Source organism: Poecile atricapillus, chromosome 8 (assembly GCF_030490865.1).
Source record: "Poecile atricapillus isolate bPoeAtr1 chromosome 8, bPoeAtr1.hap1, whole genome shotgun sequence".
In the NCBI taxonomy this organism is placed as follows: Eukaryota; Metazoa; Chordata; class Aves; order Passeriformes; family Paridae; genus Poecile; species Poecile atricapillus.
In genome coordinates this window covers 18,730,805-18,748,527 of record NC_081256.1, presented here as the reverse complement: position 1 = coordinate 18,748,527, position 17,723 = coordinate 18,730,805, and the positions used below count along the sequence as shown (strand labels likewise).

Here is a 17,723-nt window from a genome sequence, read left to right as displayed (position 1 = left end):
GCTGCACCTCTGCAACTGCTCTCTCCTGCTGCCAGGTGCAGGGTGGAAGAGAAGGGCAGGGACAGGGGACCCCGGGACACAATGCCCATCCCTCACCGTGCCGGGGAGTGCCCAAGGGAGATGGGGTTGCTCTTTTCTCGTGCTTTTTGTGATTGGAAAATCTCCTCGGGGGCCCCCGGCGGTGACCTCTTCCTGGGCGCAGCGCTAAGCCCTTTGTAATGGGATTTTGTGGCAGAACCGGCAAATTAGGGGCGAAGTGAGTGTGTTAAGCTGCTGGCTTCTTTCTGGCGGTTCCCCCTCCCCAGCCCACGCCGGCCGGAGTTCGAACAAAGGCGACGAGCTCTGCTTTTATCTCGGGTCCTTAGAAGTCAGAGCTGTACAGGGTTGTGCTTCCCCCTCCGGAACAGGCAGGCTGGGACAGAGATGGGGACATGGACGGGCAGAGCTCGGGGCTCCGGGAAAGAAGCATGGGAGGAACATGCAGCATGCGAGTTGTGCCAGCACACTGGCTATGGGAATAAATTTAGGGAAGGGGAACAAAAGGGCTCATCTCCAGGTCAGGGAGATATGGCACCGGGGAGTCCCTGTGGCGTGGGACCCCTCAGCATCCAAAACAAGGAGCAGCAGTGGGAGAGCAGCTAGGGTGGGGAAACGTGTGGGTCTGGCCCGGCATGAAGAGGGTCCCTGGGCCACGCTGGGGCTCAGCAGCGGTAGGACCCGCCTCTGCTTCAGAGTTAATATTGTTACAGCACAAAAGCTTCATAACACTGACGAATACAAGCCATAAATACTTGTTAAAATCCCACATCACTGATGGGATTGGTAGCTGGTGTGTCCCCTTTCACTTCTTGTCCCCCAACTATCCGGGGTTCCTTTGCCTTCCGAGAACGTGCAGGGAGTTCTGTCTGCCCCTTGAAAGAGAAGAATGTGCAACCCCCAACCCGGGACATCTCCCCCAGGCACAGCCATCCCCACCAGGAGGTCTCCTTTCAAGGGTGCCCCACCATCCCTTCCACTTAGAGTGAGGGTTGATCCCCTGGGACCTGCCCCACTGCCCCGGGTGTCTCTCAGCACCCTCAGGCAGGAACAAAGTACTGTGGGGCTGGGTGGAAGGATGTGGCTTTGACACCCCAAAAGCTCCCAAATGCAGGCAGGGAGCAGGCAGGGGACAGTGTGCCGCCCCCAGGGCCCCCATAAGGGCCTGATTTATTGCTGTATCTTGAAGGATGCCATTAAGACAGCGTCCGGAGCTGGGAGCACAGCTGCCGGAGCAGATCAGCGCCTGATTAATGTTGGGCAACTTGTTATATTGTCAGATAATTATCCCCAAACTGTATGACTTTTCTGTTAAGTGGCAGCGCTTAATTGCATTTTTAATTACACTGCCATCACTGCAACCCCTCCGCGGGATGCAGAGATGCTGGGAGCCAGGCAGGAGCAGGGTAGGGGGCCTGGGACCCTTTGTAGAGGGCATGGCAGGGGCATCCCGCTCCCACAGCACCCTCCTGGCGTGGGGCACACAGCTGTGGCATCCCCAGGCTGTGAATGCTCCAGGCAGCGAGGTTTTGGAGTGATCCTTCCTGGTGCTCCCCAAAATGGGGGGCACATGGGGTCCAGAAAAAGGGGGAGTAAGGCAGGGTGCTCCCTTTGCACTCCATGAGCTTTGAGGGCTCACCATCCCGTGCAGCCCCCCATCCCCACTCAGCTGGGGGCAGCTCAAGGTCTGGCTTCCCCTCACAGGCAGGGATGGGTCAGGGGTCAATACATTTAAAATTCCTCCTCAATCTCAAACTCCAGAGAGCGGCCGGTGGGCAGTGGCTGCTCAGGGAGCACCCGCCGGCACCCCGGGCTGGCAGAACACGTGCGGGCAGATGCAGGCAGCTGTGTCTGTGTGTGTGAGTTCATGTGTCTGCGTTTTTGGGGGGATGCATGTGCACAGGGACCACCTGTGTGTGTGCATGGATGTGGATGTACAGCACATGCATGTGGATTTGGGTATGAGTGCCCTTGTGTGCACACCCACACATCTGCTGATGTGCACATCTGGCTGTGTCGGTGTGCATGTATCGGTGTACATGTGCTGCTGTGTGCAAGCATGGAGGTCTGTGCACACCTGTGAGCCTGTCTGTGCATGTCTGAGTGTCTGGGAGAGGAGGAGGTGCCTGTGTGTGTCCTTGCTGGGACATCAGTGTCGTGTGTAGTCCTCTGTGTGTGTGTGTGTGTGTGTGTGTGTGTGTGTGTGTGTGTGTGTGTGTGTGTGCAAAGGTGTGCCTGTGGCCGCCCCTGTGTCCTCACCCAGCTGGTTCTGCCATCTGGGGTGGCTGCAGTGGGTCCTGACTCTGTCCCCCACCATAACCATGCCAGACCTCCCAGGGAGACTTCCCAGCTGATCCCATGTGGGCAGCAGGGACAGGACCCTCAGGGCTTCAGCTGCAAGAGGCACCTGCAGGTCACAGCAACTCCTCTCTCACCCATCGCACCCTGGGGCAGTGATGCTCACAGTGCTGCAAGGGATGCAGCCTGGGACCCCCAGCACTGCTGGACTGCCAGACCCCTCTGCTGTGTCCCCTAGAGCCAGGGGCCACCTGGGGTTGTTCCTGACAGGGTACAGGGTTCTGCTGCTGGGCAACCCCCACACCACATCCCTCCTCACCAGCCGGACGCTGGGCAGTGCCGGGAGGAAATCCAGGCGTTATCGGGCAGCCGGCTGCAGCCCTTGCTGTGGCCTCTGGCCTGAAATTTCCTGGCATGGCCATCACAACAGAATTTATCCCGGGCTCTGCCTTCCTCCCCAAGGTGGGGTCCAGCCAAACTTCCCCTTGACACCTCAGGGGTGAAGGGATGTGGTAGATCAGGCCCCAGAGATCCCTGTCAAACCAGTGGAGAGGAAGAAACGTGGATTTTGATGGGAAAGGAGCCAGTCCTAAGCCCCACCTCTGTGCTCCTCTGTGCCCCCCACTCACACAGGATACATGGACTGGGGCGAGAATCAGGCTTGGAGGGGGGGTGGGTAATAAACCCCCTGAAAGGCATCCTGGCCCCCAGCAGCCCCCCTACAAGCCACTCTTATCTTCATGGCAGCCAGATGGGGTCTCACCAGAGAGAGGCTGAAATTTCCAAGAAAAAATGTAAATAAAGGTCCCTGTCCCGCCTGTCCCCTTATCTCAGGAATCCGGAGCGCGCAGGGCCCTTCTCCCAGCCATATTTCATCCCAGCCATTCCTGCTGGCCATGAACCAAAGCAACAATCCTGGGGATGTGTAAGAGACTTAAAGATCACAATTACCTTAAACACTGTCAAGGCCACAGAAAGGAGGGAGGCTGTGACTCAGGGCCCACCAGGACCCCAGGACCACAGAAGCCACAAAACACACCAGGCTGGGGTCACTTTCCCACCCCACACGGCTGGGGTTTCATCGGATCCCCAGAGAGGTTTGGTACTTCAGACCTCAACACATACCAGCCAGTCATGGGGGTTCCAGGATGGGAAAGCTTTGGGGTTCCCATTGCCCACCTGGTATCCCCAAGCAGCAGGGTCGGGGCTCAGCCACTTCCCCTCCCTGCTCCCTAATCAGCTGCTAATGATGTCTCCTGACCCTGCTCGAAAAGAACTTAAATTATTCAGCTTCTCATCAAGGCAATTAAATTAGCTCGTCATTGCAGGCCATGAATATTTCAGGGGGGCAGGGGCTGGGGAGCTGGGGGAGCCAGGGGTGACAGGGCTGGGGCTGAGGCTGAGCTCCATTTCTTGGCCAGGACGTTCAGTGAGTGTGTCCATTCTCAGACCACAGGAATTCTCAGAGCAGGGTTGGGAGTAGGGTTCGGGGGTCTCTGGGCAGAGGGCTTGAAGTCTGGTGCCCAGATGTCTGGGTCCCATGTGGCAATCTGTCCCATTGCCCCGTCTGTCTGGGTTACTTTCCCTGCTGCTGACAGAGGCCAGGTGCCAGCAGCCAGCCCCTGCCCCATTCCCAGAGCACCTCCTGCAGCCCACATTGCCCCCCCTTTTTCAGGAGGGACACCTGGGGGTTGGTGGCACTGCAAGGGGCTGCCTCCACCCTAGAGATCCCAAATCCCCCCTGCCTTCCCCTTGCCCGAGGCTGTGCCAACTCCTGCTCGCTACCCTCCCCAGAGCCTGCGGGTTCTCCGTCAGGATTTCTCTTTCCTTTCTTCCTTGCACTGAACAATTAATAATTTATCCCATAATAAAAGAGGAAACAGTTAATGAGATGAAAACAAGCCAGAAACATCTGCTGGGGCTGCTTTCATCGCCTCCCTGGGCCGCCTGCGCAGGAAGCGGGGGCGGGAGGGGGAACGGGGGTGCCGGGGGGGCTACGGCAGCAGGAGGCTGTCCCCGCACCCAGCCTTCCTTGCCATGGTCCCCTCCTCCTTGGGGACCCCCAGGCCAGGCACTCTTTCCCCACTGCACCATCAAAACCCAGCTGAGAGCTGCCAGGCTCGGGTCATCAATAGCACTGGGGGTCCTGCCATGGGGGTGTCACCCTAAAAAGGGCAGCAAAGCTTGTTGGTCTGATGCTGCCCAGTGTCCCCAGAGATGTGCCTGGCTGCTGAAATGGGGACAGGATTGTCCCCTCTGTTTCCTCTGTCCCCAGCCCCCATGCCCAGCTGTTGTTCATTACTGCTGATCTGATCTCCAGTGGCTGGGGCTGCCCTTAGGACCCGATACTATCGAGGTAGCAACACAACCCCAAACCCTCCTGGGGTGCCAGGGGGACACCACGTGGGGATGGGGCAGGGCACCCTGCCAGCAAAAGGGACTGCAGGACTGACCCCATGACTCGGTGCTTTGCTGAGATTTATGGAGTCCAAGGAGGAAGCTTATTTTGGGACTGCTTATTTCAGAGCTGTGGCTTCATGGCATGTGAGGAGAGGTGTGAGGGGACATGGCTGGGATGCAGTGGGGTGCTGGGGAAAGGGAGGGCAGGGAGAGGAGGCACTGAGATCAGGAAGGGGACAGGCAGGGAAAGGGAAGGCTAAAGCAGCAATGCCCAGAGGCTGCTGATGTGTGGCCAAGACCCAGACTGGAAGAAAGAGCCAGCCCCGACCAGCCCCACCATCAGCTTGGTCATGGGAGGGGACTGTGAGAACCCCATAAAGGCACCCTTTATGGCTGCAGGGTGGGGGTTTGGGCAAGGGCAGTGGAGCTTGTGAAGGATGCTGCTGCCTGCCTCTGTTTCCAATTTAGCTGATCCTCTCCCCGATCCCTGCAGCTCCCTAATCTGTTTGTCTTCCAAAGCTGTTAAGTTAATTCCGATCCCAGCAAAATCCCACAGCTTTCATCCCAGCCCACCCTCCAGGTCGATGGGTCTGGCAGAGGGCATGGTGGGCAGCTGCCAGATGCTGCCAGTGTCCAGCATGGAGCCCCTTCCATCATGAAGGAGCAGGAACTCACTCCTGCAGGCTCCCAGAGCAGTCTCCAGCAGCCCCTAGGTCCCTTCTGGGGCCGGGTGCTGCTAAGGGCCATCATGGGGACAGGCAGCTGTGATGACAGCTGGGGAGATGGCCTGTCCCTCTGCCAGCCCGGACAGGCACCCGGCCCCGCTCCGAGAGGTGCCGCGGAAAAACTGACATCAGCATCAGCCCGGAGGAATTCGGCCTCCCTGGCCCATCCCAGCTGGGGACAGGGACGGAGACAGGGGCCTCTGCCATGCTCTGCAGCAAACTTGAGCAAGGAGAAGCTGGGGGGGGGGGGGGGGGGGGGAGGGGGTGATGGTATAATCCTCCTTCTTTGCTATACCTCTTCCTGGGGGCCAGGAGCAGCCCAGAGGGTTTGTGAGTATCCCCAGGGTACAGTCACTGACTGCTTTCTGTGAGCACAGCCCCCTTCAAGCTCTGACTGCAGAGGACAGCCAACTCATGACGCTGGTGACACCCCCTGTGCCAGCCAGGGGCAGTGGCTGGGGCTGAATTCCTCAGGACCTCAGTGAGGAGAAAGGAAGTTTTAATCCCTTCCCAGATGCCTTGGAGTTTCTGGTATGGTTATGGCCTGGTCACCCCTTGGTCCCTTCTGTCCCCCACCCCACAGGATGTGCCTGGTGGTGATGAGGAAGTTGCAGAGAGATGGTGACACCCCCCCAGTTGCCTCCATGCTGGAGACCCCCACATCCTGCTCCCCTCCCCCAGTCATGCTCCATCATCTCCTCATTCCCAGCCAGGGTAATTGGTGGCCTGGTGACAGACAGGCTCATTAACAGCTTAATTTTGGCTTCATCTCTTCCTGCCTGACCCCCAGCCCAGGTGGGGACTGGCCCAGCAGGGTGCAGGGATGGGCACCCGGAGGCCACATTGCTGCACCCCATGGGGGCACCTGCAGAGCTGTTGGTGGGGCAGAGGAATGCACAACACGGGCTGGCAGCACCGCCCTGGGCAGCCCACATGGCCTTGGCTCCCCCACATCGGGGTGCACGGGGGACCCCTGTTCCTCGGCCTGGGGACAGTGCCTCCCTTCTCCTTGCCCCAGTGGGATGGGCAGGGATACCACCTCGGCAGGTGCCAGCAGGTGCCAGCCGTTGCCCACCTTCCTGGCCTCACCCTGCCCTTGTTTGCTTCCCTAACGGTGGCGGCCTTTCGGCTCCTTTGTGCCGGCGGATAACAGGAATTGCCGCTGCCTCTGAAGTACCGGCCAGCAGCCCCACACCCCAAACTGGGCATCAGGATATGGGCATAAGAGCAAGGAGTCCTGGCCAGGCCACGGGCAGGAGTGCAGGCAGACCTACAAGAAGTAGGTGTGGGCATGGGGTGCAGGCAGGTTTCTCACCCCCGCCACTCACTCTCCTGCTTTGCCTTCAGGTCCATATTGTAGCCCATGAGCCCATCCCCAGCACCCCATCACCAGAGCAGTGCCCAAAACCCTGTCCCTGTCCCCCTCCAAGGAAAAGCAGCTGGCAGCAGCCCACGATGGCTGATGTGGGGCCCCCAAAGGCTGCCCCACCGGATGGAGGCCTGGCTGCCTTTCAAAGGCACTTGTGTTGTATAATTTATCGGCAAGAGATAACAGACAAGCGGCTAACGAAGGAGGAGGCTGTACCCCTGCTCTGGGGAGTCTGGCACCACAGGCACTGGTGCTGCCAGGATTCATCACGCTGGGGGCTTGCATACCTCCCTGGCTGAGGTGTAGGTCACATTTTGGTTTGGGGGTGCCCCAAGGTAGAGCCAGAGATAGTCCCACTCTGTGCCCTGCTTTGGAGCTGCTGCCTGCCTTGCACTGAGACCCCAGGGTACTGCATGACCAGAGCAAGGGGAGCCTGGGTCTAGAATTTGGGGGGTTCTTCACCCCAGGGGCACATGGACTTCCCAGGTTGGGAGAAGGGCAGAAGGCATGGAGGGGCAAAGGGAAGGGCTGGTCCCACGGGCACAGGGGCAGCACCTGGCACCGGATCTGAGGAGAGTTTGTTTAATCCCAGATAAGGAGGTGACGCCAGGCACCTGGCTGGCAAAGGAGCGCTCCCTGGGCAACAGCAGCGAAGGCAGTGCTGACCCCCCAGCCCCCACCAGCACCTGTGCCAGCACAGTCTGTTCAGCCCCGGCTGCACAACACTGGCGTTAGCTGGCTACAAGTCCCTCTGGCCACCCACACTCCTGGGGCACAGCATGGCATGGCATGGCATGGCACATGGCACGGGGTCAGAGAAGCAGCCGGCACACGGCACAGCCAGGGCAGATGGGCATGGAGTGCAGGGAAAAGCAGGGTGCCCCATCCTCTGCCAACCCAGGTCAGATTTACGCCAGGGCAAACATCCCCCCTGGCCAATCCTGCCCCAAGGATTGCATGGGCATGGGGCCAAGGAGGGGGCTTGGGGACAAGGATGGCTCTTGGCATCATAGTGCTGCTACACAGCCAGTGCCCAGGAGGTTCAGGGCTGTGCCAGTCTGCAGCTGCCACCCTGATCCTGTGGCGTCTGTGGGGCATCTGGAAATCCACCCCCCCTCTTCCCCATCTGGCCCTGCAGGTGGCTGCGTGCCCATGACCCTGGCCAGGGTGGGGGCTCAGGTGTGCCCTGTCCCACAAGGGCAGGGAGGCAGACGGCAGTGCCGGCTGGCAGGGTCGCCGGGCAGCAGCACCCCTGGGGGCTGCCTCACCGGCTGGTGAGCACAGTCCCAGCTGCCTGCTGGCCTGTACCGAGTGTGCCAGCTCTCAGCAGGGGCAGACAGGCACAGCCAGGTGGGATTAGTCCTTTGTGTCATCCCACAGTAGCCGTGAGAGCATCCAGTCAGGAGGCACAGCGTGCCATGACCCTCCAGCCTGAATCACATCAGGATCCCAATGGGTACCCCTGATTACAGCAGGGGCTGGCACATGGACCCCTCCCTGAAAAAAAGCCCTGGCCCCGGCCGGCTGGTGTCCACCAGGCAGGTCAGGTCCCTCCAGGACAGCACCCTGAGGATTCTGGAAAGGGCAATTGGTCATTCTGGTGTGCCTGGCTGTGGAACTCCCTCCGTTCTGGCACACTCTGGGGCTGTCCTACCATGCTTGGTGTGCTGCTGCCACCCCCTGGCAACCTGCACAGCCCCGGCTGTCCCCCACGCAGCGCTGTCCAGGTCCCCTGCACCAGCCCAGTCCTGCACCCCAAACAAGCGGCCACGCGGGATGCAGGATGCCAGGAGGGCACAGAAACTTTGGGGAAGGGTCCACACCTGTCACCTTGCGCCAGAGGGGAACCTATCAACGGCCACCACATTCTGGCAGTGAGGAGGTTTCTGCCCCTCCCCTAGCCAGGGTGGACAGAATGGGGAGGGGGCTGCGGGGCTTGGGGGCGTTACCCACCCAGACGATGATTAGGAGGAGCCGAGGTTCCGTCCCAGCGCATTAAGACTGTCCCCGCTGAGGCCCCACCGCCGCGGGGTGACCCCGCCGTGAACCGCCCACGCTGCCCCGACGAGCCACCAGACCCCTGGCACCAGCACCCCCCTTGACAGCAGTGTCCCCGCTGCGTGTCACCACACTGCCCCGTTCTGCTGCCTGCGCCTCAGGCATGCGTGAGGATGCGCTGGCACCGTGTCACGGAGGGGACATGCCATGGAGAGGTCACACCTGTGTGTCTCTGGGGACCACAGGCATCTTGTGACAGGCCTCCCGGTGCAGATGCTGGGGCACCTCGACTCTGGGTGCCATCCCGGACCACGACCTGGAAATATCCCGTAGATGTCCCCGCTCACGACCTCGTGGTCCCTAGGGAGATGGTGACGAACTCATCGCACAGTGCCACCCGCCGTCCCCAGTCCCCATCACACTGGGACACCTGCCGGCTGCACCGCTCTGCTCCGTGCGGGCACACGCTGCCCAAACGAGGTGCAGGGTTCCCGCTGCCAGGCCTCTCCTGAGGCAGGGAAGAATTTGTTCAGGCAGGCTGGCATTCGGAGAACGGGGAGGACAGGGCTGAACTCTTGAACCCGCACCGGCAGCTCCCGACCAGATGCCAAGCGTGGAGCACCCCGTGGCGCCCAATGTGTGAGCAGCCCCCGGCCGTGCCAGACCCCCCTGCTCCCCTCACGGTTCATCGGCAGGACACGGGGGACGGTGTCACACGTCCCTCCCCGCCATAAGGGTGAGGAATAAGAAGCCGGTAGGGGCTGCAGTCCCGAAACCCATCTCTGGCTGAGTCCGCGCAGCTCATCACACCGATGTCCAGCTGCGATCGGGGGGGCGCGGGTGAAGCCCCTCTGTCCCATGCGGCGGGTGTGGGACGAGGGCTGCAAGAGCCCCGCGGGACATCCCGGACCCCTCCCGGGACTCCCCGGATCACCCCTCCCGGGACATCCCGGACCCCTCCCGGGACATCCCCGGATCACCCCTCCCGGATCATCCCGGACCCCTCCCGGGACATCCCCGGATCACCCCTCCCGGGACTCCCCGGATCACCCCTCCCGGGACATCCCGGACCCCTCCCGGGACATCCCCGGATCACCCCTCCCGGATCACCCCGGACCCCTCCCGGGACTCCCCGTTCCCGCCGCGAGGGGGCGCTGCCGTGCCCGCTCCGTGCCGGGGGCGGGGCCGCGGCGCGCGGGTCCATCCGCGGCCTCGCAGCGCCCCCTGCCGGGCGCGCGCGGGTGCGCGGGCACGAGGATCGTGCGCGCTCCCGCCTGTCCTGGCGGGGACGTGGCCCCGCCCACCGCGAAGCCGCTTCCGCCCCGTCTTGGCGGTGCGAGTGCGTCATCGGTGTGCGCCCGGCGGGAGCGGAGCCGGGAGCGGGAGCGGAGCCGCTGCCATGGCCGGGATCCTGTTCGAGGACATCTTCGACGTGAAGGACATCGACCCAGAGGGCAAGAAGTTCGACCGCGGTGAGTTGGGCCCCGGCCCGCTTCTCCCGCTCCCCCGTCCGCCCGTCCCGCCGGCGCTGGCCCCTCCGCGTGTTGGCAGCCCCCGGAGCGCCCCGCTTCCCCAGGGCTTCCCCAGCCCGGCTGCCGCGCCTCCCGCGCCCCCGCGGGACCCGCGCCTTGCGGTCCTCCCCCACCGTGTTCCTCTCCCTGCCTGTGCACACCTCCGTCAGCTGCCGGGCTCCGGCATCCATCCCAAACCCATCCGAACACGGCTCCGCTGCCAGCCTAGCATGGGAAGACGGCCCTGCTCCAACCCAGCCCTCGGGGGTCTTCTCTGTCCGGGTCCTTGACTCTGCTGCTCTCCCCAGTGTCGCGCCTGCACTGCGAGAGCGAGTCCTTCAAGATGGATCTCATCCTGGATGTGAACATCCAGATCTATCCCGTGGACCTCGGTAAGCCATCGGGCTCCTAGCACAGGGCGAGGTTAGGAAGGATGGAGCCCAGAATTGCTGTGATCAAGGAATAAGCTGCCTCAGACTTTCTTGTGCCCCTGTGTTGTCCCCAGGTGACAGGAGGTTCAGGGCACTCCCAGTGTACTGGGGCTGAGCTGGGTTTCTGGTTCACCTCCTTTTGTGCATTTGGGCTCACTTCTGTCCCTTTTTTCACAGATGCTGTCTGGGGAAGCTGCTTTAAGCTTTAAGGGAGACCTCCTAAAATTAACTTTTGCAGCTAAATACACTAAATGTGCAGAAAAGAGAATATTACCCTCAATGAAACACAGAAGGGCTGACACTGGTGCTGCAGAGGGCTCACGTAGCTGCCCAGGGTCCAGCCAAGTCCTCTGGGGGGATATACATGAATATCTTGTTGTGTCCCCTGAAAACACCAGCAGTGGCATCCTTGTGGCTCTGTTTTCCTCCGTGATGTGGGGAACAAGGAGACACAGGATCCAGCATGACCTTTCACATGTTCCCCACAATCCTGTTGGAGGACTGGTAGCAGGGACGGAGCTTGTTTAGCATCCCTTGCCAGGGTGGCCCTTTGCCACCACCCCGTGTTCTGGCTGTGTCTGCCGCTGCTCTGGTTGTGCTCTACTCTTCTCACTGCTCCTCTGGTCTCCTCACAGGGGACAAATTCCGCCTGGTCATCGCCAGCACTTTGTATGAGGACGGCACGCTGGATGACGGCGAGTACAACCCCACAGATGACCGGCCGTCCAGGTACAGGGCCCAGCTGGCACCCACGTGGGCAGGGATGAGGGAAAAAGTGAAGTGCTGAGTTTGAGTGTTTCAGGTTGGACACTAAGAGGAATTTCTTCACGGAGGGGGTGATTAAACATTGGAGTGGGCTGCCCAGGAGGATGGTGGAGTCACTATCCCTGGAACTGTCTAAAGAAAGACTGGATGTGGCACTAGCACTGTGGTCTAGTTGACAAGGTGGTTCTCAGTCACAGGTTGGACTTAATGATCTGAGAGGTCTTTTCCAATCTATTCATTCTGTAACTTCTCCCAGAGGACACTCTGTTTCCCTGGCTGGGGAAACAGCCAGGTTTGATTCCTTGCTGACCTGGGGCTGTGCTGTTGCAGGGCAGACCAGTTTGAGTACGTGATGTACGGCAAGGTGTACCGGATCGAGGGGGACGAGACCTCCACAGAGGCAGCCACACGCCTGTGAGTGCCTGTCGGGAGTGGGGGGATGCAGTGTCCCGGAGTGGGGAGCGCTGGGAGCTCGGCACGGGTCTCCCATGGGTTTCCCTGCTCTCACTATGGCTCTCCTCCCACCTCAGCTCTGCCTATGTGTCCTACGGAGGGCTGCTCATGCGGCTGCAGGGAGACGCAAACAACCTGCACGGGTTTGAGGTGGACTCTCGCGTTTACCTGCTGATGAAGAAGTTGGCCTTCTAGCACACCTCCGTGGGCTGCCCCACAGACATCCAGCTGGAGTCCTGAGAGCCCACATTCTGCTCCAGTATCCATGCTGCTCGGCCTCTTCAGAGCTGGGGAGGCAGAAGCAGTTCCCCTCCTCATCCCAGTGTCTTCTGACTCCTGCTGGGATCCACGTCTCTGTTTGCGAGGAGAGAGGTTCCTGACGTCTGAGTGAAAACCATGCTGGGTGCTCCGGTCTTGCTTGATGGCATCTCCTCACCTTCACCTGTGCTCAGCAGCCCTGGCTCTGGCCAGAAGCATCGGGACTGGGACAGCTGCCTGCCTGCCTCTGGGGACTGGGGACCATTCTCTCAGGAGCCATCCTGAGGCAGGCTGCCTTGGTTTTTATTAAACTGGGATGTTTTCTGCGTCTGGCTCTGCTTGCTGAGAGATGAGGCTGGCAGGGAGTGGATACACTTGTGCAGGGGCAAAAGGGGGACCCTGCGACTTCACAAAGGAATGGGGAGTCCAAACCTGAGGTAGGTGGGTAGAGAGAGGAGAAATGGCAGCTCAGGCACTGTGTGGGGCCATGCTAGAGGATCCTGCAGTACTGGCAGCTGCTGCAGGTGGCAGTGGGCACTGGGCAGAACTGGGAGCATGCCTCAGAGGAGCTGGCTTCTTCCCTCAGCCTGGGCACAAGGATACACACAACTCTTTAGAAAAATAGCTCTTTAATTGAAAAGCATTCACAGTAGAGGTGCCTGCCCGGATAGGAGCAGGGCCTGTGCCTGCTGGCACATGTCACTGTTTGCCTCCATGCGCTGCACGGTTCATGAAGACTTGAGGAACAGGTGCCAACCCTTTCCCTGTGGGCATCTTCCTGGGCACCCAAAGCACAGCTTAGTGTCCTGCAGGATTGCTCCAGCATCGCTTTGTGGTTGAACCCTGTGTGCAGCCTCACTGGGCCCCGCATGGAGGGTCTCTGCTGTCCCCCTGTCCTTGCTTGCACAAGACCTTGGCCAAGTCATAGAAGAAGAAGCGCAACTTGCCCTGTACCAGCTGCCGGTAGGTGAGGAAAATGCTGGTGATGTGGGTCTGCTCCAGGGAGTGTGGGGAGCAGCTCGGCTCCCAGTGTCCTGCCTGAGGGGTGAGAGTGGGACAGAGGGGTGACAAACACCATTGCATCCAACCCAGCCCAGCTGGAACCTGTGCCAGGATGCTCTGGTTCATGTGGGGAGGTCTCACCTCCCAGCTGAAGGTCTGCAGGAGCAGGAAGAAGGAGTTGGCATGTCGGTAAAGCTGGCTCAGCTGCCTGGCCCCACACTCGTCGCTCACCTGGCCCTGGGCCGCTGCTGCAGCACCCACCAGCAGGGCCAGGTCACACAGGATCTCCCTCCGCTTGGTCTCGTTCTGAGGGAGCAGATAGTGACCCCCAGGGCCTCACTGCTTCCTGTGCTCACCTTAGGTCTGGATGGGGTCCTCTGCCCTCCCTGTGCCACCAGATATGCCTACAAGCATCTTGTTCAGCATTTCTGGTGGTTGAGCCAACCCAAGGTTCCTTCTCCAGTCCTGTTAGCACACCAATGCCAGCACCCTCCTCCCGGCCCCTCTCACCGATTTGGATTTCCACTGCTGGAAAGTGAAGTCCACCAAGGGCAGCACTGCAGGGCAGCTGAGTGCAGGCAGGGCCTGGCACTGGTCCTGGTGAGGAGAGATGTCAAGGTGAGGTGCCAGGAACTGTGCATGTCCCTGGGCTTGGGTTTTGTGGGACACTGTATCCTCACCACTCTCTTTTCCATGTCCTTGGCCTCCACGATGTACTTCTGGATAAGCCTGTTGTCACAGACCAGCCGTGTTGGGCTGGCACGGTCCTCTTTCACGTACAGGAGGAAGGATGTGAGGAGGAGCAGTCCTGGAGGAGATGGGGTTGCCTTGTGCGCTGTGCCAGCCTCCCTGGGCAGTGCCAGCCCAGAGCCAAGCCTGCAGTGGCAAGTCCTCTCCCCAGCCCTTTGGTGGTCTTGATGGCCCCGTGGTGGGGGTGCAGGGGGAGGTGTGAGTGGCTGAGGAGGGCTCGGTGCTGCTCTCCTGTCAGCCAGCGAGGGGTGCCCAGTGCTCACGGGGGAGAGGCGGGGTTTCCATGCCGGTGGTGTGTGCCAAGGGGCTGCACAGCCATGTCTGACAGGTTTTTCGGCCGCGCTCCAGGCAAGGAAGCAGGGCTGTACTCCCTGTGCAGACCAGGACCAGCCCTCCGGATCCCTGCCAAGAGCAGTTCCAGGCGTCATGTGCACTTCGGGGAATCCCAGCCTGCAGTGTCCCACAGGGAACATCTGCTCCTGGCCGCTGCCCTGGCTGAGTGCTCCCCTGCCAGCACTGCCTACCCCAGTGCCGCTGCACACCACTGTGCCCAGCAACTGCCCATCCTGACAGATTCTCCATTGCCCTCTTTGCATCCTCCTGCCTGCCTCACTGCCTGCCCTGGCACTACACCTGTCCCCAAAAATCCTCAGTGCAGCCTGTTTTCCTAGGATGGGCATGGAGAGATGCGTGGCTGCCCTTACATGCTGGCAGGGGCTGGATTCCACCAGCCCAGAGCCACCCTTGGGGTTTGATGCCCATCAGTGGGATTCATCGTGCAGGGGACACTCTGGCTGTGGGACCACAGCACCCACTGTCCCTTCCTGCGCACCCAGTCCCCCCTTTTAGCCACACACTCACTGTTCAGCTCCATGCTCAGCTGGGGGCTTCGGCCCTGCATCTTCCACCCTGGGGCCAGCGGCTGCTCCCTGGCTCCCGTCCCCCTTCCATGGAGGGCAGTGGTGGCGCGGGTTCCCCGCGAGCCGCCCAGCCAGGACGGAGGGCCGGAGGCCGGGAGCGGCCCAGGACAGCACGGCGCGGCTCTGTGGCTCCGGCCTGGCCGCCCAGCCGAGGCAGCACGATTTCCTGTTGTGTCGCCGCTGACCTTCCAGCAAAGTCGCAGCAGGGGCCCCGGGCCCGGGGGAAGGCTTCCTGCCTCCGGCCGCTTCCTCCCTTGGCTCAGGGCATGGGAAGGGCGTCCCTGGGCGCCCTCCGTGGCTGCTCACCTGCCTCCAGGCCTGAGCACTCAGCAGCCAGCACCTCAGTGGTCAGTGCCTCAGCTGTGCCTGTCCAGAGGTGCAGGGTACCTGCAGAAGGGATGGCTTCAGTGACCCTGCACTGGACAGCCCTGGGAACATCGGCCCTAATGAGCTGTCGCAACAGCTGTGGCATCTGCTCCTGGCTGTGGCAACCAGGTATGAAAGCCACCAAAACCCTCTCCCAGAGGTGGACCATACTCCTTGTGACCCTCTCCCAGAGGTGGACTCCATCCATGGTGACCTTTACCCAGTGAGACCCCATCCCTGTTCACCCTCCCACAGAGGCATGCTCTGACTCCTGCATCCTCCAGAGGTGACTCGAGGAGCTGGAGATTGCCGGGATGGCTGTGGTTCACAGGATCCCCATGAGCTGGGGAGGGTGATGGATCACAGGGGTCATGGCTAGTCCATGTTTCACCAGGGGTATTGGTTGGGAGTGGGCTGGGTGAGGCACCCACAGATACCCCCTCTCTGGGTAGGAGGAGCACCAGGGGCCTGTTCAGCACCATGCCCTGGCATGGCTCTGACATTCCCTGGCAAAGTCAGCTCTCACTGGTCACTTTGGCGTGGGGTGCACATCCTCATGCCCACGTGTATGTGTGTGTCCCCCCGTACTGCACACGTGTACACACCCACCACGTGCACCCTCAAACCTGCGTGTACACATGTGCGCTTCCCTGGCACGCACCGAGTGCCAGATAACCACGCTGAGATAACCCTCCACCCCAGCAGCCCCCCAGGGCTTCCCTTCGGGGGACACCCGCCTCCCAGCACACATCCTCTCGCTCCCGATCTCCCTGCAGCGAGTGCGTTTCCTTCTCACACCCCGGCTCTCGCACACTCTCGCACGTTCCCACCCCCGTCCCTGTGGACAGCAGTTCCCGGCAGCGCCTGGCCGGGTGACAGCAGTTAAAGTAAACACCCCAGCCCCGCTCCACCTGCCCCGTGCCCTGCTCAGCCCACAGCAGCCCACCTTGCAGGGTGCCTGGATGGGGGGTCCAGCGGGTGCCACGACTCCAGGGACGAGACTGGCAGCCCTGGCCCGCCCGGGCACAGCTGGCAGCAATGGGACCCGTGAGCACCGGGGTCAAACGCCTCCAGGCTTCCCCCACACGGCCGTGGCCCTTCTGCGGACGTGACAAGCTGCAATCACGCCCGTCAGCCCCTCTGCCAGCGCTGGCCTCGGGCCCGCCGCCGTCCCCATGTTAGTCCCTGGCGTGCCCCCACCATGTCCATTCCCTGTCCCTCCCCGGGTGCAAAGTCATTGGCGATGCCAGGCTGGAGAGCTGCGGTGCCCTGCATTCCTTCTTGATTAGGCAAACAAACCCATCAGGGGATACTGGAGAGCAAGTGGAAACTGGAGGTCTAATGGTCCCCCCATGGGCAGCCTAAGGTGCCCACAATAGTCCCTTTACTTCAAAATATTCCTTTTCAACATTGCCAGAAGCTGGCAGGCAGCGTGAGCCTGTGCCCGTGGGCAGCCTGGTATTCCTCCGCTGGAAAGGGCAATGGCAGCATTTGCTGCCCGTGCCAGGGGGGCAGAGGAGGATGTGGGGCAGAGCCCCTGCTTCTGGCACCAGCCCAACCCCAGGGATGTTGCGTGCTGTAGAGGGAGAGAGTGTGGGGGCAGTAAGTGGGGCACAGGGACCCCAGAGGGACACGGGAGCTCCGGCCAGGCAGGCCGGGCTCTGGCAGGGGACAGGAAGCCAGGCGGGGGCCGCAGGGCTGCACAGCTGGCCGGATCCCGGTGCCAAGATTCCCACCTCTCCTTACAGGGTGCAAAGTGCTGGGAATCCCGCTGCAGGGACAGCCGTTCGCACCCACTTTGCCAAGGTGCTGAAGACAGCAGGAGGTGCCAGAAGTCAGGGAAGGGGGGGAAGAGGAGGAAGACGCCGGGCCGCGGGGGGAGACTGTGTTTCGGTGGCACAGCTGCTGTCCCCGCAGGCCACCCAGATGTGCTCGGTGGGCACCCGCAGGATGTCAATGCTAGCATGGGAAGCAAACCTGGCCTTCCAGGGGCAGGGAAAGGGGGGGTCTCAGCCCCCTTTGAAGCCCCAATAAAAGGGTCTGGCATAAAGGAAAGAGAAAGTCAAAGGAACAAAGAGAGCGGCTAATCCCGGCGTGAGCAAACAGCCCCGTTTGCTCAGGGCACAGCTGGCTCCGGGGCCAGGGAAAGGAGCACAGCGGGGCTCTACGGGTGCCAGGCAGCGGGGGACCCTCTACCCGGGCTGCCCCTCCCCGAGCACGGGCAGTCCCCGGTAGCAGGGTCTCTCCTGGACCCTCCGGGCGTTTTTGCTACATATGCAAATTTCCAATAAACATCCCTGGGCAAATCCTACTCCCCGCACAACCTGGTCCTTGTCCTGCTCCCAGACAGCCGTCCCAGGAGAGAACACCCACGCTGCCGGGACACGGACTTGCAAGGGGCACCTTGGTCGGGGTGCAGCAGCTTGGGGATGAAGGATGGC

The 17,723-nt window shown here is 61.3% G+C and overlaps 2 protein-coding genes across 4 annotated transcripts; one reads left to right on the top strand and one right to left on the bottom strand.

The window, feature by feature from the left end:
* Positions 1–10,142: 10,142 nt before the first annotated feature.
* Positions 10,143–12,572, top strand: POLR2H (RNA polymerase II, I and III subunit H). 2 transcript variants are annotated; one of them, XM_058843886.1, is made up of 5 exons: positions 10,143–10,298; positions 10,646–10,729; positions 11,404–11,497; positions 11,864–11,947; positions 12,064–12,572. In XM_058843886.1, exons 1-5 carry the CDS (start codon positions 10,226–10,228, stop codon positions 12,179–12,181), a joined length of 453 nt encoding a protein of 150 aa, XP_058699869.1. In that variant the 5' UTR covers positions 10,143–10,225; the 3' UTR covers positions 12,182–12,572. The 2 variants fall into 2 exon arrangements, with proteins under 2 accessions (XP_058699869.1, XP_058699870.1); XM_058843887.1 differs by lacking the exons at positions 11,404–11,497; positions 11,864–11,947 and having other exon boundaries at positions 12,064–12,161.
* A 139-nt stretch (positions 12,573–12,711) lies between these two features.
* THPO (thrombopoietin) lies at positions 12,712–17,098 on the bottom strand. Of its 2 annotated transcripts, XM_058843981.1 has the most exons (6): positions 16,229–16,463; positions 14,858–15,303; positions 13,927–14,054; positions 13,757–13,843; positions 13,388–13,552; positions 12,712–13,282 (listed from the first exon to the last, which is right to left on the bottom strand). In XM_058843981.1, the coding sequence occupies exons 2-6, from the start codon at positions 14,895–14,897 to the stop codon at positions 13,100–13,102; spliced, it is 603 nt and encodes a 200-aa protein (XP_058699964.1). In that variant the 5' UTR covers positions 14,898–15,303; positions 16,229–16,463; the 3' UTR covers positions 12,712–13,099. The 2 variants fall into 2 exon arrangements, with proteins under 2 accessions (XP_058699964.1, XP_058699963.1); XM_058843980.1 differs by having other exon boundaries at positions 12,712–13,552; positions 16,229–17,098.
* Positions 17,099–17,723: the final 625 nt, after the last annotated feature.

What these genes read in the sequence shown, in the direction of transcription:
- THPO (XM_058843980.1), bottom strand. Translation starts at nt 14,897, where the DNA reads ATGCAGGGCCGAAGCCCCCAGCTGAGCATGGAGCTGAACA. An exon ending in GCTGAGCATGGAGCTGAACA is followed by an intron (nt 14,055 to 14,857) that starts GTGAGTGTGTGG and finishes CATCTCCTCCAG; the next exon opens with GACTGCTCCTCCTCACATCC. An exon ending in AGGACATGGAAAAGAGAGTG is followed by an intron (nt 13,844 to 13,926) that starts GTGAGGATACAG and finishes TCTCCTCACCAG; the next exon opens with GACCAGTGCCAGGCCCTGCC.
- POLR2H (XM_058843886.1), top strand. Translation starts at nt 10,226, where the DNA reads ATGGCCGGGATCCTGTTCGAGGACATCTTCGACGTGAAGGACATCGAC. An exon ending in GGGCAAGAAGTTCGACCGCG is followed by an intron (nt 10,299 to 10,645) that starts GTGAGTTGGGCC and finishes TGCTCTCCCCAG; the next exon opens with TGTCGCGCCTGCACTGCGAG. An exon ending in ACAGAGGCAGCCACACGCCT is followed by an intron (nt 11,948 to 12,063) that starts GTGAGTGCCTGT and finishes CTCCCACCTCAG; the next exon opens with CTCTGCCTATGTGTCCTACG.